At 38.9% G+C, this 23,474-nt stretch overlaps 1 protein-coding gene across 1 annotated transcript in view; it reads left to right on the forward strand.

Annotated features, from left to right (window-relative positions):
* The window catches only part of cask.S (calcium/calmodulin-dependent serine protein kinase (MAGUK family) S homeolog), a gene marked incomplete at its 5' end in the record, with an annotated part of 155,589 nt that overhangs the window by 62,708 nt on the left and 69,407 nt on the right, over positions 1–23,474 (forward strand). Inside the window, 4 exon segments of the mRNA NM_001093638.1 lie at positions 4,919–5,021; positions 14,727–14,902; positions 15,925–16,047; positions 22,705–22,788. Coding sequence (NP_001087107.1) covers positions 4,919–5,021; positions 14,727–14,902; positions 15,925–16,047; positions 22,705–22,788 — 486 coding nt within the window.

Genomic DNA, 23,474 nt, shown 5'->3' on the forward strand with positions numbered 1-23,474 from the left:
TCCACTTTGCATCTTGTATCCAGGGCCAGACTTTTTTTCTAAATGTCTCATTGATGTGTCACATTTTAATTCCCAACTAAGACTAACAGTTTAAGAGAACAATGTACTGTGTGTCATCTATGGGGTGCCGTTTGTCCCAAATACATTCTGTATACAAAACTATCCCTAATACACAGAATGAATGTCTCTCATGTTATATAAGTATTTGTGACCATACACAGAGGAAAAAAATATACAAAAGACTTATTTCTATTAAAGAATGAAAACAAAATCTGGTTAGTGCACAAAAGGATGTCATTATGTGACAAACCCCATTCTGTACAGTTTAACAAGCAATCTGTCTCACAAATGTTTAACCTCCATGTAACGGACGCACTTATGTGCAAAGTTACTTACAGAATGAATTATGTAAAAACAAAGTTGGACATAATATATAATACTGTAACTAACTAGTGCTTGTCAAGCTAGATTTGATTGACAAAATAGATATCTGTGACAGAAAGCAAGATTTTATAGTACAGGATTCATTCTTTCCACAAAATGACAGTTTTGTTCCACAAAACAGATAAAATAACCATTCTGTGAAGCAACACTGTCAGTCACATTCCTGAACCAATAAGAACAAAGCTTATTGCCATATACAAACAAGATGAGAAGTGGCTAGCTCTGCTCCACATGGCTAAGGCAAAGTATCTGACCTGCTATAGAGGGCGCCCTCTAATGTCCCCTGTGCTGCATAGTAATAAACATGAACAAACCTTCCCTAAAAGAGCTGCTGTTAAACACTACAGGTTCATAAATGGAAGTTTTTACAAATGGCTGAGAAATATAATGCTGCACTTATAATGATTGTAGAGAAAGAAAAGTATGCAAAACTTATATAAATGTGATCATTTTAGGTGATATGGCTATTCTTATTGTAGTAACCTGCTTGTGTGGCCATTTTGGTTAAGGGCATTCCTGCTGCTTTGCCATTATCTTATGACTCACTCCTGTTCCTCTTCCTGTCTAAGCTGTTGTATTAAATTTACCAGAAGTTACTGTGCTTGTCTGGCTGCTTTGCCTGACTCTCAGAGTCAGTTATAAGTTTTATATATGATAGTTAGACTCCAATGTCTCCTCCTAGCTGTAATCTTGCACCAATTAGCTTGTAGTAGTCTCTTAATAATGTGCTTAGCTATAGTTCAACTACTACATAATAGCTTTAGCCAGAGACTTGGGACTAGGGTTGCCAACCGGCCGGTATTTTACCGGCCTAGCCGGTAAAATACCTGCCAAGGCCGGGATTACAAATTGACCTAAAATGATCATATTTATATTAGTTTTGCATACTTTTCTTTCTCTACAATCATTATAAGTGCAGCATTATATTTCTCAGCCATTTGTAAAAACTTCCATTTATGAACCTATAGTGTTTAACAGTAGCTCTTTTAGGAAAGGTTTGTTCATGTTCATTACTATGCAGGACAGGGGACATTAGAGGGCGCCCTCTATAGCTTAGCCATGTGGAGCAGAGCTGGCCACTTCTCATCTTGTTTGTATATGGCAATAAGCTTTGTTCTTATTGGTTCAGGAATGTGACTGACAGTGTTGCTTCACAGAATGGTTATTTTATCTGTTTTGTGGAACAAAACTGTCATTTTGTGGAAAGAATGAATCCTGTACTATAAAATCTTGCTTTCTGTCACAGATATCTATTTTGTCAATCAAATCTAGCTTGACAAGCACTAGTTAGTTACAGTATTATATATTATGTCCAACTTTGTTTTTACATAATTCATTCTGTAAGTAACTTTGCACATAAGTGCGTCCGTTACATGGAGGTTATATATTTGTGCGACAGATTGCTTGTTAAACTGTACAGAATGGAGTTTGTGATATAATGACATCCTTTTGTGCACTAACCAGATTTTGTTTTCATTCTTTAATAGAAATAAGTCTTTTGTATATTTTTTTTCTCTGTCTATGGTCACAAATACTTATATAACATGAGAGACATTCATTCTGTGTAGTAGGGATAGTTTTGTATACAGAATGTATTTGGGACAAACGGCACCCCATAGTCATCAGCATCCATACAGAATTTTCTATAAGTGGCTTAAATGCATAACTCTTTGCAGACTGCACACCTCTTCTTCTTTAGGGAATTTGCCTTTCTTTCTTGACTGTCTGTCTAAGTAATGCCACGACCACTTCCTTCTGTGCATGCCTTCGTCCAAACATGCTGTGTCAGATGGATCGTTTAGAAAAAGAAATTAATTGTACATAGTTGTATTATTCCTGCCTGTAACTTAAGTGTATTGTAATAAGCCCATAGATAGAAAAAACAGTAATTCCAACCCCCCCCCAGTAGCAAAACTAGAATGTTAATAAATCTGCCCCTTAGTGTAGACTTCATTAAATAGGCAGACCCTGTTGGTTTTTGGCAGCATCATCCATTAACGGTAATACTGCATGTCAATATTAAGCTTTCTCAACAGTGTTATGACTTCTCAGTGATGAATATAATATTCACAAACTGAGCTTTAGCATAAAATAATAACAGGGAGACACTGTTATGTAATGTAATTTATATTTAAATTAATGATAAAATTGCACGGGATGTTAGGAAAGGCAAATATGTTACATTTAAGGTACAGTTATGGGATCCATTATCCAGAAAACCCATTATCTGGAAAGCACAGTATTAAGGAAAGGCCAGCTCCTATAAACTCCATTTTATACAAATAATCCAAATATTTAAAAATTAAATCTTTTGCTCTTTTACAATTTAACAGTACCTTTTACATGATCCAAACTAAGAGCTAACTCATCCTTACTGAAAGCAGAACCAGCCTGTTGGGTTTATGTAGAGGTACATTTATTAAGGGTCGAATTTTTCTGGTTGGGCTTTCTGTCGCAAATCCAAAATCCAAAAGTCTTGGAAAAAATATCTGTATCTATTATGCAACAAAACTGCGACAAATCCAAATCTGAAAATACTCCAGATAAAACCTGTAGAAATCAATGGCAGATGTCTCTTTTACAAGATGTTCCTTGCCTTCATGATCTTGGGGGGTTTTGGGTATTTTGATGCTGGTTTTTGTGGAACAATTTTAAAAAGTTGTGGTTTACGAGTGACAATTTGAATTGTCGCAACTTTTCCAGCACATGATTTTTCCGTCCAGATTTTTTTCTAAATTAAGGGCATTCGTGGTTGGGAGTTTGGTTAAATTTTTGTATTAACAAGTTTTAATAAGAAAAAAAAGACTTTTGAGAAATACCCACCTTTATTTTATAGTAGACTTAAGGTATGAAGATTCAAATTATGGAAAGATCCATAACTATACCTTCAGAATGAATGCTTAAGAAATATAATTTATATCATAATAAGTGACCTATTAAAGAATCTTACCATTAAGCTCAGTCCATTCATTAGCATATGTAACCTAGCATGTATGTGTGACCTTGGTTTGCATGCGACCACAGTTAATCTTAAGAACCTGGTACTTAAAATATCCTATTTAGGATAATCCAAAGGCTCATACAACTAGTGCATTTTTATAAACATTGTTTATTTAGATAAAACCCCTGTTCTATTTTATGCAGTATTATACAGTATATTTTTATTTAGACCTGCTTGTTCAGAGGTATAGTTTTATTTTAAAGAAATCATGCAGAATATTTAGGGGCAGATTTACTAAGGGTCTGTCACGGCCGGCACCCGATACCAGAACAAATGCCAAGCACCCTGGTCTCGGCTCGGCTTCACCAGTAATGTGACCACCGTTGGGCTTCGGGAGTAGCCCTCAGCTTACTTGGGTGCCACCTGGACTTAAAGAGGGGTGCAAGGCGAGATGTTCTGGCTGGTGAAGGGGCACGGCTGTTAGCAGAGTCTTTTGGGCCGAAGGTCACGGTACAATTGGAGCAGGCAAGAGAATCGTCAGACAGGCAAGGTCGAGGCAGGCAGATATCAAGAATCGTCAGGCAGGCTAGGGTCAAACCGGGTTGTCAATCGAGGGGTTAAGCAGGAAGAGTTGTCGTAGGCAGGCGAGGGTCAGGATATAGAATGCAGAATAGTCAGGAACAGGCTGGGTCAAACACGGGTAATCAAACAGACTTGATACAGAACAGATCAGACGCACAAGGCTCAGGAACCACTAGAAACAAGTTCTATCACGGGCATCAGTCAGCAGTCTGAATGGGCCCAGAACGTGCGTTTTCGCGCCAGAACGCGCTGGCGCAATCACGCAGGCGTGCTGCGCGTGCCCTAATGGCGCTGGGAGGAGGAAGAAGAAAGAGCGCGGCGGCGTGGCGGCCATCCACGCCGCCGCACCGCTAGACCACCAGGTACTTTTATTACAGGATCAAAGTGAATTTTCGAAGTTAAAAACTTCGAATTTCGAACTATTTTTTGGGTACTTCGACCATCGAATAGGCCTAAATTCGACTTCGACTTTGATTCGAAGTGAAAATACTTCAATATTCGACCATTTGATAATCGAAGTACTGTCTCTTTAAAAAAAACTTTGACTAAGACACTTCGCCACCTTAAACCTTAAACCTGCCGAATTGCTAGGTAGCCTATGGGGACCTCCTAGAACATATAGCCAACATTTGGCTAAGTTTTTAGAAGTCGAAGTGAAATCGTACAATCAGATGTTAAAAATACTTTGACTTCCAATGTCGAAGTAACCTATTTGATGGTCGAATGTCGAAGTTTTTTGCACTTTGAAATTCGACCCTTGATAAATCTGCCCCTTAATGTACAGTATATTAATGGACCCATCACTTTGTGATTGGTGCAGTTATAGTTAAGCAAGGAATCAACACAATAACACAGAAAATAATATACTTATAATGACTACATTTATTGTGATTTATTGTAAATCAAAGTATTCTGTATTGTTTTAATTCCTATTTTGTTTCTTTCTTTAAGCCACACTGTGTGCTGCTTGCCTCAAAAGAAAACTCTGCACCTGTCAAACTGGGAGGTTTTGGTGTGGCAATACAGTTAGGGGAGTCTGGTTTAGTAGCTGGAGGTAAGATTGACTCATTGTCATAACTTTGTTTGCAGTGAAAGTATAACTTCTTAAAACTATATTTTAAATATAAAAGCATGAATTCAATATGACCTAATTTAACAATTAAAACTGAAAAATGCATGTTGCAATTATTTATTCAGGGAAAGAAATTAGTGAGCAATATGTTACCCAAGTTTAGTGTTATCTCCATACTAAATGCAGTTTGCATGGGTGTCCAAAGACCAGTACAAATGATTAACTCCTTTTAGAATGTAAGCTCTTTTGAGGGCAGGGCTAAATTTACATATTGTATTGGTTACTTCTTTATTTTATTTTTTGAATATTTTATGGCAATCTGGTTTTGGGTTTTTTTCCCCCCCAACTCTGTTTGACAGAAATTCTGCCAATAGTTATTGCTTCTCAAAATAACAGTAAGGGGCAGATATATTACGGGTCTAAGTAAAAAGTCGAATTTTTTTGGGGGGGGGGGGACAAAACTCTCAAATTCAAATGTGTGAGTTATCCAAACTCAATTCGAGTTTTAATTCGAATTTTACAGATTTATCATACTCAAATTACTATTCACCACCTTAAACTTGCCAGATTGCTGTATAAGTCAATGGGAGAGGTCAAATTTTGAGTTTATGTGAGTTTATGGAAGTTTTAAAAAAACTCACATGAATTCGAAATTTGACCCTTGATAAATGTGCCTTTAAATGTCTCTTTAAGCAATTACTTTAGAATTAAGCTCTCACTGGCCCCATGCATGGAAACTGGCAAGTTATAGTATTGGTGGCCAATCTCATCATGGTCGTTTCGATAGTGATATGAACCCATTTCTTAAAGGGGACATATAGCATAAATTTTGAAAACTGTTCTCAGCCCTCCCCCTTTGCAACTTCCTGTTTCAGACTCTTCAGTATCTGAGCTGCAGCAACGGCTATTTCTGTATAAGCTATAGAGCAACAGCCAATGAGGGAGGAGTGGGCGTGTCTGTGATGTCTCTCTCAGTCCTTCCCTGCAGACATCTGTTAACCCTTACTGCTGGTCTTCCCTTCCCTGCTCCTTTCTCTCCTTCTCTGTCCTATTTATTTAACCCCCTCTCTGCCCTGTTCGTTTTTCTCCCCCTTCCTTCACTGCTTGTTCCTTTCTCTTGCCCTGCAATAATTGTGGAAAAGAAAGAAAAGAAAACTTTGTATAAATAATACATAATCTGCTGCTAAATGTATTTTATTCTTTTCTGGGGGCAATCAACCTCTTTTTGGGTTTTCCTTTGTAACTCCCTGTGTCTGTTATATGTTATACAATTCCATCAGCTGCATTTATTCCCTTGCAACTCCCTGCACCTCCCTATAAATTGTTCCATAACAGCTGCATTTCCCCTTGCAACTCCCTCCACCTCCCTATAAATTGTTCCATAACAGCTGTATTTCCCCTTGCAACTCCCTGCACCTGATCATAAATTATCCCAGAACAGCTGCATTTATTCCCTTGCAACTCCCTGCACCTCCCTATAAATTGTTCCATAGCAGCTGCATTTCCCCTTGCAACTCCCTGCACCTCCCTATAAATTGTTCCATAAGCAGCTGCATTTCCCCTTGCAACTCCCTGCACCTCCCTATAAATTGTTCCATAACAGCTACATTTCCCCTTGCAACTCCCTGCACCTCCATATAAATTGTTTCATAACAGCTGCATTTCTCCTTGCAACTCCATATAAATTGCTCCATAACAGCTGCATTCCCTCTTGCAACTCCCTGCACCTCCCTATAAATTGTTCCACAACAGCTGCATTTCCCATTGCAACTCCCTGCACCTCCCCATAAATTGTTCCATAGCAGCTGCATTTCCCCTTGCAACTCCCTGCACCTCCCTATAAATTGTTACAAAACAGCTGCATTTCCCCTTGCAACTCCCTGCACCTGATCATAAATTATCCCAGAACAGCTGTGATTATTCCCTTGCAACTCCCTATAAATTGTTCCATAATAGCTGTATTTCCCCTTGCAACTCCCTGCACCTCCCTATAAATTGTTTCATAACAGCTGCATTTCCCCTTGCAACTCCCTATAAATTGTTCCATAACAGCTGCATCCCCCCTTGCTACTCCCTGCACCTCCCTATAAATTGTTCCACAACAGCTGCATTTCCCACTGCAGCTCCCTGAACCTAATCATAAATTGCTCCACAACCGCTGCATTTTACCTTGCAACTCCATGTACCTGATTATAAATTGTTCCACAACAGCTGCATTTCCCCTTGCAACTCCCTGCACCTGATTATAAATTGTCCCAGAACAGCTGCATTTTACCTTGCAACTCCCTGCACCTGATCATAAACTGTTCCACAACAGCTGTATTTCCCCTTACAACTCCCTGCTCCTGATCATAACATGCTCCACAACAACTGCATTTCTCCTTGCAACTCCCTGCACCTCATTATAAATTGTTCCAGAACAGCTACATTTTACCTTGCAACTCCCTGCACCTGGTCGTAAATTGTTCCAGAGCAGCTGCATTTTACCTTGCAACTCCCTGCACCTGATTATAAATTATTCCACAACAGCTGCACTTCCCCTTGCAACTCCCTGCACCTGATTATAAACTGTTCCACAACAGCTGCATTTTACTCTGCAACTCCCTGCACCTGATTATAAATCGTTCCACAACAGCTGTATTTCCCCTTGCAACTCCCTACCACCTGATTATAAATTATCTCAGAACAGCTGCATTATACCTTGCAACTCCCTGCACCTGGTCATAAATTGTTCCAGAACAGTTGCATTACCCCTTGCAACTCCCTGCACCTGGTCATAAACTGTTCCACAACAGCTGCATTCCCCTTGCAACTCCCTGCACCTGGTCATAAATTGTTTTAGAACAGCTGCATTTTACCTTGCAACTCCCTGCACCTGGTCATAAATTGTTCCAGAACAGCTGCATTTCCCCTTGCAACTCCCTGCACCTGGTCGTAAACTGTTCCACAACAGCTGCATTCCCCTCGCGACTCCCTGCACCTGGTCATAAATTGTTCCAAAACAGCTGCATTTTACCTCACAACTCTCTATACCTGGTCATAAATTGTTCCAGAACAGCTGCATTTTACCTCATAACTCCCTGCACCTGATCATAATTGTTCCAGAATAGCTGCATTTTACCTTGCAACTCCCTGCACCTGATTATAAATTGTTCTACAACAGCTGCATTTCCCCTTGCAACTCCCTGCACCTGATTATAAATTGTCCCAGAACAGCTGCATTTTACTTTGCAACTCCCTGCACCTGGTCATAAATTGTTCCAGAACAGCTGCATTTACTCCCTTGCAACTCCCTGCACCTGATCATATATCAATATGAAGGAAAACAAACCTACAGCTGCTGTTCTGCAATATCATAGCAGTAAATACTAATGTACACTGTTTGTATAAGTTTTATAATGTAATAGAGGCAGGGAGTTGCACAGTGTATAACAATATATTATGGAATAGATTATGCCCATGTACATGTGTGACTGCCTATTTGCTGTGGAACACAGGACAATACTGTACTTTAAATAAAAGAAAATACTATTACTATTACATTACTATTACAGTTTGTATTAACCTTCATATTTACTGATTTATGTTGAGCATTTCAGGGATGTTGTTATAAGTGAATGATCAGGCAGCAGCATAAGACAGTTATATGCAGGCTGGGACACACAGGACAGAGGGTGGGAGGGGAGGGGTTTGGCTGCTACAGCTCAGGAGTTCAGCCTGTCAGTCAGTGCTGTGACCACTTCCTGTGAGAGAATGAACAGACACTCCCACTCTTCATTTCAGCCTAGACACCGAGCAGAGAGGTTCTCTCTGCAGCTCTGATATAATGACAGTTCTAGGAGGTAAAATGCTTTCAAAACATTTTTCTTTCTGCATCATTACATGTTTTTAGGAAGGATGAGTAATATATCTCAATATGAAGGTTATAAGAAATGTCCCCTTTAAATTCTGGACCAGTGTTACTGTTTGCTGAAAGCTACACCTGCCCAGGTTACTTCTGTAGGAGCACCATGTGGTATTCATCTACTGCTTCAGTCTTTTGCCCAGGCCTAGTGCCCATGTGCAGTAGAATGCAAAGCATGCTTTATGCACCCCACTCTCCTCCAGTGATTATACATTTTCTTCTCCTTTAAGTCTATGGCTTGCCATAAAAGTGCCAGCACTAATTAATTTTATAATATGTTAATATGCATTTACCCATTTTGATATTATTATATGGAGCCTTTTTAATACGCAGTTCTTCGGTCTTAATGTTTAAGTAAAACAGGCCAGTTTTGACCATGCTCATATGTGTGTGGATGATTTTGAATTGAAGTATGCAAATGTCAAACACACAGAAGCATGAGCAGGAGAAGAGGGGCTGAGAGTAGATCTAGTCAATTCATATTGGCCATTATCTCAATGAAGCTTTCAGTTTGTCTTAGCTTCTTTATGGTTACGAGAGTTTTAAAGTAATGTCTGGGGACGCATTCCTAGTTTAACCGAACAAATTTAGTCAAGGCACTGTGTCAACTTCCTGTTTTGTGTTTTTAGAAGATCTAACAAAATGAAAAGCAGTAACAACTCTGTTTCATGTTTTAAAGGGGACATGTCATCCTATGGAATAATTCCAAATTATTTTCTATCATGTTAGTTGAGCAAAGTAAACTTCAGTAAACACTATATTTATTATTTAAATTGTGTTTCCTTCAGTCTTGGAATTATACAATCACAGCAAGCAGACAGGAGCCATTTTGTGGATGCTGTAATTAAGACAAATTATGTATCTCCCCAAAATGTTATGTATGCACCATAATGGCGGACCTAATGCCCATGTGCAGTGCCTTACACAATTATAGAGTCTGAGGAGGGAAGGGGAAATGTGAGTAGTGTAGTGACATGTAGGAATGGCTGAATGGAAAGTGAAAGTAAATGACTGCCCCTCCTCTATGCAGGGGCGATCCTGGCCCCTCCGCTGCCTGAGGCAGCAGCAGTTGCTGCTGCCCCCCCTCCCCCGGAAATTCACTCTTAAAGTACCAGGAGCAGCATTTTTGCTGCCCCTGGTACCTAGTGGGGCGCTGCCGCCTGAGGCGACGGCCTCAACTTGCCTCATTGGCGAAGCACCCCTGCCTCTATGCCTCAGGCATAGAGGCAGGGCAGATATTTGATTGGCAGCTCAGATATTTAAACAACTTTATAATGGGTATTGATGTTTTAATGAAAAAATGAATTTGTGTTCAATCTTTAGTTTGTGAAGGACTTTCATTATGCAGCTTTTTATGTGTAGGTGACAGGTCCACTATAACTCAGATTGAAACAGGAGTGTAAATGGTGAACAGCGAAAAGAAGTTCAAGGAGGGTAAAAAAAACATAAAAAGTTAATGCTACTAAATTGAAATCTTGTTAAAGCAGAAGAAAAGTTAAACTCACTGGGGGGGGGGGCTTTCAAATGTTAGGCAACCCCAAATGATTTTAATTGCTTACCTGATGCCTAACCTCACTTTTCTGCTAACAGGAACACCAACCAGGGTACTTCAGAGTGAGCACCATGTCTCAATCTTGCTTTTTCTTTTGCACAAAGCTTAACTTTGTAAATTTAAAAGCTGTCTTTTCACTGTACTGTGCATACGCTGGCCTGGGGCAAAAGAAGTGATACAAGAAGAATATTGCTACTTAGTACTACCTCAGGCTGGTGCAGTTTTCTGCTAACAGGAGCGCCGGCCATAGGTATCAAGTATGGGATTATAATTGCTTCGGGGTGCACCCACCAGTGATTTTAACATTCCCTCTTCTTTGAGATCTGCAACAATAAATCATTTTAGCTCAGCTTTCCCTTGCACTATGCTGCTGCTCATTAAATCGCCTTCCTGCATTTTCCTTCTGAAGTTCCACCACACTTATGCCCCACTATTTCTGTGTGCAATTTTGTTCTCTGTCCCTGCTAAAGGTTTGCACTGCTACATGTACTGCTATAATGTGGAAGCACATTATAAAATCCTTGTGCAACTCTACAGTCCATGCATTCCCATGCACAGTGCTGACATTCACTTGCTGAACTAAACTGTGTATGTCAGTTACAGTACAGAATTAGGACTTATTAACTATTCTGCACACAATGGCTCATTTATTTCTACCTTTGGGGCATTCTGTTGGGTTTGTGACCATGCCTACAAATCTGTGAGAAGATCACTGGCTTCAGTGAAAGTTTAAAAGGAGTGAAATAGGAAGGCAATTGATATAAATAAACCACTAAAGAATAACTGTGAACATTTGGTAAATTATTTAAAGGGATACTGTCATGGAAAAACATGTTTTTTCCAAAACACAGTTAATAGTGCTGCTCCAGCAGAATTCTGCACTGAAATCCATTTCTCAAAAGAGCACACATATTTTTTTATATTCAATTTTGAAATCTGACATGGGGCTAGACATTTTGTCAGTTTCTCAGCTGCCCAAGTCATGTGACTTGTGCCTGCACTTTCAGATTCAATTACTTTCTGGCAGGCTGTTATTTCTCCTTCTTAATGTAACTGTTATCTTGTGTTAGGGAGCTGCTATCTCGTTACCTTCCCATTGTTCTGTTGTTAGGCTGCTGGGGGGGGGTTGATATCACTCCAACTTGCAGTACAGCAGTAAAGAGTGATTGAAGTTTATCAGAGCACAAATCACATGACTGGAGGCAGCTGGGAAATTGACAATATGTCTAGCCCCATGCCAGATTTCAAAATTGAATATAACAAAATCTGTTTGCTCTTTTGAAAAATGGATTTCAGTGCAGAATTCTGCTGGAGCAGCACTATTAACTGATGCGTTTTGGGGAAAAAAACATGTTTTACCATGACAGTATCCCTTTAACACATGGAAAGTTAAATTAAAGTTAAATTAAAGTTGAATTAATTTCCTTATGCTGCTTACAGTACTCCGATATTTTATCTCTGCTACTTCAGGTAAAAAAGCCTAAAGATGGGTGATGTATGCAATTTTCATCCAGATTTAATTTGGGCAGGCTGTTGGGATGCCCTCATACAATATGCTGTCAGCTTGGTCTGGAGATGACAAGTTGTAGAGCTTATTGATGCATGTATGATGGCATCCCAACAGCCTGCCTGATTAAAACCAGCAGGTTTACAAAAATTCCCAGGGCTCCGTAGGGCTGCAGTAAAATTCAATTGTTGCATCATGGGCCTTCCATCAGGTTAGCCTGATTTGACTCAGCACATAGATGGAGACTAGAAAATGAGAAAGTAGGTTCTTGCTTGACAGAAGTGTTAATACATCTCTGAGGGAAATATCTGTTTTTATTTGATTTTTGCTGGTGTATATGCCTTAGAAAATATTTTTCAACGAGGATATGCAGGGATAGTGACATGTTAATCAGAAATGTATCAATAACCATTTAATAAGCCCTCCACCGCCTCCCCACTGAGTTACATGCCTCCCGGGAAGGCAGCTTTGCAGAGCAGTTCAGTACACTCATTTTACCTAGTCTACTACTGTTAAAATTAAAAATAAATAAAAACACATGCCTCTTTAACTTACATGTTTAGCTTACATAATAACAACCTGGCAACATGTAGGATCATGCACACTGGTTCCCATAGCCTACAACAGTAAAGCTTGTGTGGGGGGGGGGGGCTGAAATCTGGGGCTATTTGCCATGATTTTAAGGGTTAATTTTAAATGTTGTCATGTTTTTTCCTGCTCTGCCCTGGTAAACTACTTTTGTAAGTAGTAAAAAACTACTTTTTTTCTTCTCCTGAAATTGCAAATACATAATTAATCTCAGTCTTCAGCATCAGCAGTTTGCCAAGCCATTAAAACGCTTGTAATATTTCAGTGTGTTAGTACTTGAGGTTTCAAATGTTTAAGGGCTACTTTCACAGATCCTGCATTAGAAATTCTAATACAGTGTGCTGTAGCTGAAGGAAAGCGGGCTGAGGCCAAACATGTTCTATTACTGCCTGTAGATCACATGACACCGTCTCTTCCGATTTACATGGGAGGGTGCATAATATAGTTACCTAATTAGCAGGCTTCATTTATGGATCATCTCCTAAAAGGGTCAGTGAACTTTCTTTTTCAACATTAGATTATAAATCTGGCTTGCGCTCTTTATACTTTTTGCTTATTGTTTTCACTAGGATATATCTTTGGTTTTTATTTGCAGTTTGAATGTAAAGTCACATTTCTGTCTTTAGTTCTTGGGAGCACAATCAAAACAAATCAGTAGTCCTGTAATATTGTTTCTTTCTAATTCAGCAACAATTTCCATCCATGTATCCCTGTCATGATCTCTATTTATTTACTGATGACAAGTTATGCAATGTTATAAAGATAAATAACAAATATGGTAGTTAAATGAAATATGGGTTAAAAATGAAACTGCAAGATAAGAAAGAGTATGCTTAATTTGAGACTTTTATGATTGCATTAAAGGGGATGTTCACTTTCCAAACACTTTTTTCAGTTGAGTTGTTTTCAGATTGTTCACCAGAAATAAAGCCTTTTATCAATTACTTCCATCTTTATTGTTTACTGTTTAAAGTTGAATGTTCCTGTCTCTGGTGAGTCTGGCAGCTCAGTAATTCAGATGCAGACTCTAAACCAGGGGTAGGGAACCTGCGGCTCTAGAGCCGCATGTGGCTCTTCATCCTGCTTGCTGCGGCTCAGTCTTGCGGCTTTGCCTGTCAGGTCGTATTTACAGCCCTCTCACCTGCTGGTGGCTTCTTGAGTGTGCGACCGCGGTAAGCACACTTAAGAAGCCGCCAGCTGGTGCAAGGGCTGTATAGACTTCCCAGGAGTGACAGGCAAGACTGAGCCACAGCAAGATGATTCATCATGGTCCTTACCGCGGTCACACAATCAAGACAAGAGAGAGATGATCAGCATGGAGCTTCAGAAACAGAAGTCACATTAAACAGATGAGAACACTAGCATTTAATAGGGCTATTCACTGTTTAATTTATTTCAAAGTAGCCCTGCATATACACAATGCACTTCTGTTTGTTGTATTCTGTTAATAACAGTTAAAATTAAAAAAAGGTTAAAGTTTATAAGCTGTGTTATGTTTTGCGGTTTCAGACTATTTTTCTTTAGTGGGAGAGGGGCAAAATGGCTCTTTTGATAGTAAAGGTTTCTGACCCCTGCTCTAAACTGTTAAAATTTTGCAACATTTAGAATAAAGATGTAATCAAAGAAATGTATCAACTAAATGTATCAATGTAGAACGGTTTAGATGGTCAGGGACCCCCTCTTCCCATTGTTGCTTTAGATGTTGAAAAAATTGACTTTACACTTCAATATTAGAAGAACGGTCACACATAGCTGATAGGAAGTCATTGTAAAAAGTCTTTATTTCTGTTGAACTGTCTGAAACCATCTGAACTGTAAAAGTGTTGGATGGTGAACACCCCTTTGAAGGGCTTTTTTCAGGAATCCTTCAACTTGAACATATATGAGCAAATCCTTCTTTTAAAGCATTTGAACTTTAGGAGTGATGCACAGGGAGCTGGGTGATAATGCACTATACCTTTCCTGGTCTAAGTAAAAATGGGGCACACATGCATGCCAAAACAGCAAACTTTTTCAAGTTCACGTATATTAGCATGTCTCTTAGAACATTTTGAGAAGGTACTCTGGTGATGTTAAAAGAGACAATACTGATTTTCATTAATAATTTTCTTCTTGGAAATGTTCTTTTTTTTTTAGGTCGTGTAGGAACACCACATTTTATGGCACCAGAAGTAGTAAAAAGAGAGCCTTATGGAAAACCTGTAGATGTCTGGGGATGCGGAGTGATTCTTTTTATTCTACTTAGTGGCTGTTTGCCTTTTTATGGCACAAAGGAAAGGTTGTTTGAAGGCATTATCAAAGGGAAGTATAAAGTGAGTAGCAATATTAAAATACTTATGTTATGGCTATTAAACTGTGAGAGATTGCAGACTAGGCATATGGGTAAGGAATTGCATTCAAAGCACCTTCTTCTATTAGAACCTTTTCAACAGAAGTATTAAAGCTCAAATTATTTGTATGAGATGTTTGTACTTGTTTTCCTCTTTTAAAGTTACTTATTCCAAACTGGTGCAACCTTAAAAAAATGACATGCATTTGAACCAGTGAAATGAGTGATAAACCAGATTAGTATATTAAATAGAATTTAGTTCTGTTTATCCTAATGAAGATCCAGAAAGCAGTAGCTAAATGACTAGATATAGTTTAGTATATAGATTGATTGGTAGATTTGGGCAACTGCTCTTGTGTTATTTAAATGGATTGTTCACTTTGATATATTGATTTTTCATACTAGTTCTTCCCCCGATAAAAGCAATGGCATTCAATATGTCATGTCATGCCTATTTTTTGCCAAGTAAAAGTCTATTAATATGATACTACCTGTCCCTATTAGAAGGGTGAACAAGGTTTGCTAAAACTTCTAAATAAAGCCATACCCAAAATAGTAACCAATAGAATGGAGGGTTGCTAAGTCAGGCTGCCCTTGAAAATTTTACCACACTAACTGATTATTACTGGTCTTGTTATCCAGAATTCTGGGACCTTTTTTAGTAATTTTGATCAACATACCTTGAAGGGGTGGTTCACCTTTAAGTTAACTTTTAGTATGTTATAGAGTGGCCAGTTCTAAGAAACTTTTCACTTGGCCTTCAGTATTTATTTTTTTATCATATTTTAATTATTTGCTTTCTTCTTCTGATTCTTTCAAGCTTTCAAATGGGGGTCACTGACCCCATCTAAAAACAAATGCTCTGTAAGCCTACAAATTTATTGTTACTGCTCCTTTTTATTTTTCATCTTTCTATTATTATTTGTCTGTATATGTTATTAAAAAAATGTCCCCATCTATTGCAATTTTCATTAGTAATCCGTATTGTTTTGTTACATTGCCAAGATGAATCCTAGACAATGGAACCATATATCTGAAAGTGCCAAAGATTTGGTGCGACGCATGCTAATGCTGGATCCCGCTGAAAGGATAACTGTGTATGAGGCACTTAATCATCCTTGGCTAAAGGTAATCTTGCTTTTCTTGCTTGTTCTTTGTTGTACTTAAATTTTTTTACTTCGCTTTTTGTTCAGTAACCCTTCAATTTTGAATTTAGCTGGTCACTGGGGTCCAATTTATCCTAGTAACCATGCAATGATTTGAATGAGAGACTGGAAGATGGATAGGAGATGGCCTGAATAAAAGGATAAGAAGTAGTGAAAAATAATTAGATTTTTCAATGCTGCAGTACTTACCATTAGGGATGGGTGAATTTAACCCATTTTGATTCGTCACCGGCAAAAATTAACCAAAATGCATTAAATTCTATGGGCTACTGAAGGGCTTAGAAGCTGAACAAATTGGGAGCGCTGTTGAGGTATGCATATCCATGGCTGATCGCCATGTCAATCATGGGGAATCCTGCCCAGTTTTCTTTATTTGGAAAACCGGGCAGGAAGTTTTGACCTGGGCAGCACTTCAAAATACCGGTGCAACAGGTGGCAATCCTACTCGGACCTACTTTGATTCACTTGACCAAACCATGTTATCTGCATTTTTTAAACATAATTTCATACTTCTGTCTATATCTGTTTCTTTTGCATAATTCCCTCATGCTATGGGCTAGTATGCTTCTTCCTCTTTTGTTTTTTTTTTTTTATAATGTTTGCCTCCTCCAATTCTAAGAACCATACCAAGTTCTTATTTAATGTACCTTTGAGGTTTAAAAGGTATTGCACCTTCAGATATTGTGCTTCGTCCAGGGAAATAGTTCTGTGGTATAGATGTCAACTTAAATTGCCAAAGCTTCAACAAAGCCATGTTTTTTTAATTCAACCAAAATACTCCTTTTGATTTATGCTGGTCCCAACAGCAGTTAAAATAATGAAAAACGAGGATTTGGATGCTAGTCAGCCAAAACACATTATTTTTGATAACAAACCTTGCATCAGCTTTCAGTGGAGGTTTCTTGTGTTCTATAAGTTCCATTCTATTTTAAGTTCTCTATTACTGCAAATATACAGAAAAAACAACAAATTGCCTTCATTATTTATAAACTCTAAACAATTTGTAAGGATATTTTGGTGTTATCTTTGCAACTCTTCTCCACAAAAGTCTTGAATGAAAAATAACCCAATTATGTACAAGGGTATCTAAGGTATTTACCTAGATCAGGGCTGTCCAACTGGCGGCCCGTGGGCGAACCTACTTAATCTGGCTCGCAACTGTCTGAATAAGCGGGATGTGATTGAGTGTCTAGGGTGGCTGGTGCACAAGCTGTAATTAATTAGGTCACTTATCTTGTCTCCGCATTGTGTAGTGTCTGGCACAGTCTCCTGGTTTCCAGTGTGTCACGCGTGACGTCACAAGCCCCGCCCCCATGATGTCACAAGCCCCATCCCCTCTGCTTTGTATTCGGCAACTTTACAGAGCAGCTGATAGAGTGCGATCTTGGTCTGGTCTCTTACAAACTGCCCTTGCCACCTGAATTTGCTGCCTCTACCTGCACCAGTGAGCCTACACTGAAACAGGTGACCCTGAGAGTAGATACTAATGATTTTTTAATGCTGTGGGACACAACATCAGTTTCTGCTGGTGGCTAATATTGAGGGTAAATGTAACAGTTTATGATGGTGGTAATTCTGAATTTAATGCATTGGGTTACAGTTCCACTTTACGGGGTTCTTGTTCCATTAAGTACTGCAGGGTTTCTATTAATATTTTGTGTTGGGGGCTATGTGCAGTTTAAGGCTGGGAGTCAGCATGGCTGGATTTAATTTTAGGGCCTCTGGAGGCTGACAATCAGCCCACCAAGATCATGCTGCTCAGTTGTTGTTGGTGCACCTGGAGCACAAAGATAAATCTGGGTCTGGGAGTCAGTGTACCAGTTAATTCTGGGGGTTCGTATCCCATTCAATGTTGGGGTTCTAGTTTGCCTTTTGATACTGGAAATCAGTGTAGCAGTTGTTGGGGGGTCACTGTACCATTTTATATGCGTTAGATGTGCAATTGAATGTGTGCTGTAAAGCTGTTTGCTTTGTGGATAAATAAGAGTTTATTTGGGGCTATATCAATCTATTGCTCAGTGCTGGAGTGAGAAAGCAACATAGTAGTGAACATACTCCCTATGCCACATTATGCTATGGCTTCACTTTGGTGCCAGTGGTATGTACACCTGTTCACTTTCTGGACTTTGAGGTAGTATCAGTGCTGTGCCACTGTATGTATCAGGCATACTCTTACTGCTTTCTCCTATGAACCTTGATTACACCGGTGCAAAACTTTCAATATAGGCTCCTGGCTTGTGAATAAATACTCCTAAAATAAATAATTTAGCTCTAAGTGCCCTTTTGACCACTCTTGCAATTAATGTAACTTTGTTAACTTTGTAATGTAACTTTTTGTAACTAGTTTAAAAAGGAGTATATGGTTTGTCAGCTCACAATATAATCTGATTAAGTGGGATTGACAAATGTGTTCAAGAAGGGCTGCTGCTTTGTGATATATGTTGGGGGGGGGTAACTGTTTTACTTCAATGGAACAATAATATTCATTAAGGATCAGTACAACTGTTGCACTGGACATCCTTGAGACCATACGTATGGATTATCATTATTATTTTCATCCCTGTACCTTAAAAGGAATAAACAGCGAAGCAAGCAAAAAAAGGAATTAACCAACTTTATTAAAAAGTTATTTTGATTGAGATACAACCAAGCACTCCAGAAGATCACTGCGTTACAGGTACAGAATTAGCCAAGGATAGCTAGTGAACTTGAAACTTTCTGTATCTTCATTGTTCCCGCTAATTCTTTTTTGGCTATGTGCACAAAAATTTGTGTGTGCTATGTGCACATTTTTTTTTTCAAAATTCTGTGCTCAGGTCAGAATAAATGCAAAATGTTATGTTTTCTTTTTTGGGCGTACCGCAAGTGCACAGTTAAGAGGTATCCTCAGTCATCTGGCACTGGGCTTATTAAAATCTAATTTTACAATTTTGACTGTTCACAGAGTGGGCAGCATTGAACATGTCCGGCACTTGTGCAACCAAGTCTATCACGAAAAACTGTGCAAAGAAAAGGATTGATTCAGAAAATCGTGAATTTCAGGAAAAGTGGGAAGAAGAATATTTCTCTGGAAAAAACAAAGATAAACCACAATGTTTAGTGTGTGCACAAACTGTATCTGTGTGCAAAGAATACAATTTTAAAAGGCATTATACAATACTGCATAGAGATAAGAATGCCAAATACACAGGTGAAGCTCGACTGACCATTATTAAAGACCTAAAAAGCAAACTCCATAAACAGAAAAGCACATTTACTGCAGTTACAACAGCACAGAAGGCAGCAGTAAAAGATTCTTTTCTTGTTGCAGAAGAAATTGCAAAAAGAAAATATCCTTTCAGCAGTGGGGCTCTAATTAAAACATGTGCACTTAAGATGGCTGAAGGTTTTGGAAATGAAATTATGGCTAAAACAGTGGAATCTATTTCATTGTCATATCAAACGGTTGCTAGATGTGTCTGCACAATTAACCAGCATATAACAGATAAGCTACCGGACACTGTAAAAAGTGCACCTTAATTTTACATTGCACTGGATGAAAGCACTGATATAACTGATACTTGCCAGCTCATTATATTCATTCTTTCTGTGGATCAAGAGTTTCATATTTCTGAAGAGCTTTTGGAGATAGTACCTGTGCATGGATCCACAAGAGGCGAAGATATATATAATGCAGTGAAAGCCACGGTTACTAAGTTTGGAGGCTTTAATAGGTGTACTTGCATTGTTACCGATGGTGCCAGAGCCATGGTGGGCAAAACTCAAGGACTTGCAGGTCGTCTAAAGAAGGAGGGTGTAGACTGCTACATGTTTCACTGCATTGTACATCAGGAGGTATTATGTGGCATTATATGTCTGAAATAATGGATGTGGTAACTAAGGTCATCAATTTGATAAGAGGTGGCAATCAGGAAATTTAAATTATACCTTGAAGAGCTGGATGCTGCTTATGGAGATTTGCTTCTGCATACAAATGTGAGATGGCTCAGTGCAGGAAAGTGTTTGGTAAGATTCTTTGCCCTTAGGAAGAAATATACTTATATTTATCTGACACAAAATGTGACTCAGCATTAATAGAACACCTTACCGATGTCAACTTTATCACAGCTCTTGCCTTTTTGACTGACATCACTCAGTTCCTTAATTCTCTGAATTTAAGTTTGCAAGGAAGAAACCAAAGCGTGAGCCAGCTTTATAGTCACATTGCTACATTTAGGAGCAAGCTTCACCTGCTGAAATCTTTCTTAGCAAGGAATGACCTGACAAATAGCTATGCACTTTTTCAGGAAATGAAGGGAAGTGGAGTGATTTTAAACTTTCACCAGTTTGTCCCTAAAATAGACATTCTTATTCATGAATTTAACACCCGATTTCAGGACTTTGAGGGAATGGAGCCAAGTTTTAGACTTTTCAACAACCTCTTGACACAGACCACACAGCTCAAAATACAGTATACCACATGGAAATATGTGAGCTGCGGACAGATCAGTATCCACTTTCCCGCTCAGAGAAAGGAGTAGCGTTCTTCAAGCTGCTCTCCCAAGAACGATACCCTATATTGAGAGGTTTTGGAATGAAAATTGCATCAATGTTTGGCAGCACTTATATCTGCAAAAGGCTTTCTCTGACATGGCCTTCATCAAATCAAAATACAGAAACCATATACGTGACTCAGCCCTGCAGCAAATAATGCACATTTCCACAGCATCCATATCAATGGACATTGATTAGCTTGTTGCACAGCAGCTGCACCCTCAGACATCCCATTAACAGTTTCACATTCTTTTTTTCATTTAATTTTGTTTACTTCTCATTGTTTTAAGACTTCAGTATTTCTTCCCTTATGTTTTCATGGTTAATGACTGTTGCTCGATAACTATACTGCTGGCCAAAAATAAATGTGCAATTTCTTTATTTGTTGCTGTTACTTCAGGAAGTGTGTTTTGTGCTGAAAAATATTTACTTTTATTGTTCTTTATCACGTCTGTATATTTTTATGGAATATTAAATTGACATTTGAGTTTGCATTGTTTTGTATAATACCTTGCAAATGTGTGGGGATATGCTTCGGGCTTATGACTAGAATGTGAGGGTAGTTCTGCTGTGCACTTTCTTTCTTCAGTTAGCTATTCTTGTTGTTTTATTTGGTGGTTATTGTGTGTGTGTCCAAGGCAAAACTGTGGATTTTCTGTTTTACACTGTGAAGTGGGGAGGTTATACTTTACAGCAGAGGTAGGAGAAAACCACAAATTCTTAACTGTGTGCGAACTCCCTCTCTTGCATTTTCTATAGATGCTAGCATGGGTGTTGACTTAAAGGGTGTGGTAAAGGGGTGTGTCTTAATAAGAAGGTGTGGCTTTTAAATACTCAGGCGTGGTCAAGATTTTTGGCATTTGATTACCATAACTGGCCCTTCACATGAAGTTCAGATAAATTACGGCCCTCGTGTGCCATGCCACAGGCGATTTTTAATTATAGCCGGCAGAAGAAGCCGTTCAGGGAGATTAGTCACCCAAAGAAGAGTCGATTAGTCGCCAGGTGACTAAATTTCCCTAAATCGCCAGGTGTGCCCTTTAGGGATGCACCGAATCCAGGATTCGGTTTGGGATTCGGCCAGGATTCGCCCTATTTCAGCAAAAGAGCAAACAGATTTTGTTATATTCAATTTTGAAATCTGACATGGGGCTAGACATATTGTCAATTTCCCAGCTGCCCCAAGTCATGTGACTTGTGCTCTGATAAACTTCAATCACTCTTTACTGCTGTACTGCAAGTTGGAGTGATATCACCCCCCTCCCTTTTTCCCCCCAGCAGCCAAACAAAAGAACAATGGAAAGGTAACCAGATAACAGCTCCCTAACACAAGATAACTGCCTGGTAGATCTAAGAATAGCACTCAATAGTAAAAACCCATGTCTCACTGAGACACATTTAGTTACATTGAGAAGGAAAAACAGCAGCCTGCCAGAAAGCATTTCTCTCCTAAAGTGCAGGCACAAGTCACATGACCAGGGGCAGCTGGGAAATTGACAAAATGTCTAGCCCAATGTCAGATTTCAAAATTGAATATAAAAAAATCTGTTTGCTCTTTTGAGAAATGGATTTCAGTGCAGAATTCTGCTGGAGCAGCACTATTAACTGATTCATTGTGAAAAAATTTTTTCCCCCATGACAGTATCCCTTTAAGTACCTCTTAACGGAAAACTTAGTTTTCCTTTAGTTTTCCTTAGTTTTTAGCAGCCTCGTCCCAAATTCTTCTTGTCGTTTACCCGTAACTCTGGGCTGATGCTCTTATTCCTCAAAAACGCTCCAGCCTGTGTAACTGTTAACTGAGCTGGACCCTGGACAACGTCTGCGCATGTGCAGTATTGGAATTGCAGAAAAATGTCTGTACTGAGCATGTGCTTCCCAGGGGACGCCTGCATGACCAGAAGAATATAGCAGCTTAGTGCTCAGTGAACAATACTGTTGTGTTTATTGATGAGGAACACCAGTGCTGGGTAGCAGGTAAGCAACTGAAATCACAGTGTTGTGTCTCGTAACGTCACTGTCCTTTAACAACATTGCTTTATTTGGATTTTTTTTGCTAAATTAGTCACTTTTTGTTTTTCCACACTAGGAGAGAGATCGCTATGCATATAAGATTCATCTACCAGAAACTGTAGAACAGCTGAGAAAATTCAATTCAAGACGGAAATTAAAGGTAAGAGGCGTGGCACTGCATTGATTTTACATTATTTGTGTTCAGGGTCCTATTTGTGGCCCAAGATTTGGTCAGCTAGCCATGATACACAATAGTATATTAAAATGTTTTTGTAACAGCTGTCATTCCAGAAATAGACTGCAATTAAACATAACATATTTCATTTAACTTTCATAATGGGCCCTTGCATCTAATGCTTTTGCCCCAATTGGAGACTTCTGAAGGAACCTCTGCAACAATCATTGCTTCAAAAATGTTTCAAACATTGGTGTGGTTTTCCTTCTCTTTAAAGAAAAGAAGAAGGTCATGCATTTATTTTTTCTGTATAAAAAGCCAAAAAGGATTATTTCATACAGAGAACATAAATAACATGGTTATTAGACCTGGGGATCCATGCTTTAAGTAACCAGGTAATTAATCGTGTTGTTTAAGCTCTTTACAATGGGGTGCAGATTAATTAGAGAATGCAATCCTCAAAAGACCTAACACTTGATTGCTGTATCTAACCTTGTATTGTAAAATATATATTGCTTAACCAACTTGTTTGGTGTATATACTTGGACTTGGACCAAGTAGGTTGTGGCTGAACTTTATGCAAAACAATTACCGTATATACCCGAGTATAAGCCGAGTTTTTCAGCATCCAAAATGTGCTGAAAAAGTCTACCTCGGCTTATACTCGGGTC

Source organism: Xenopus laevis, chromosome 2S (assembly GCF_017654675.1).
Source record: "Xenopus laevis strain J_2021 chromosome 2S, Xenopus_laevis_v10.1, whole genome shotgun sequence".
NCBI classification, from domain to species: Eukaryota; Metazoa; Chordata; class Amphibia; order Anura; family Pipidae; genus Xenopus; species Xenopus laevis.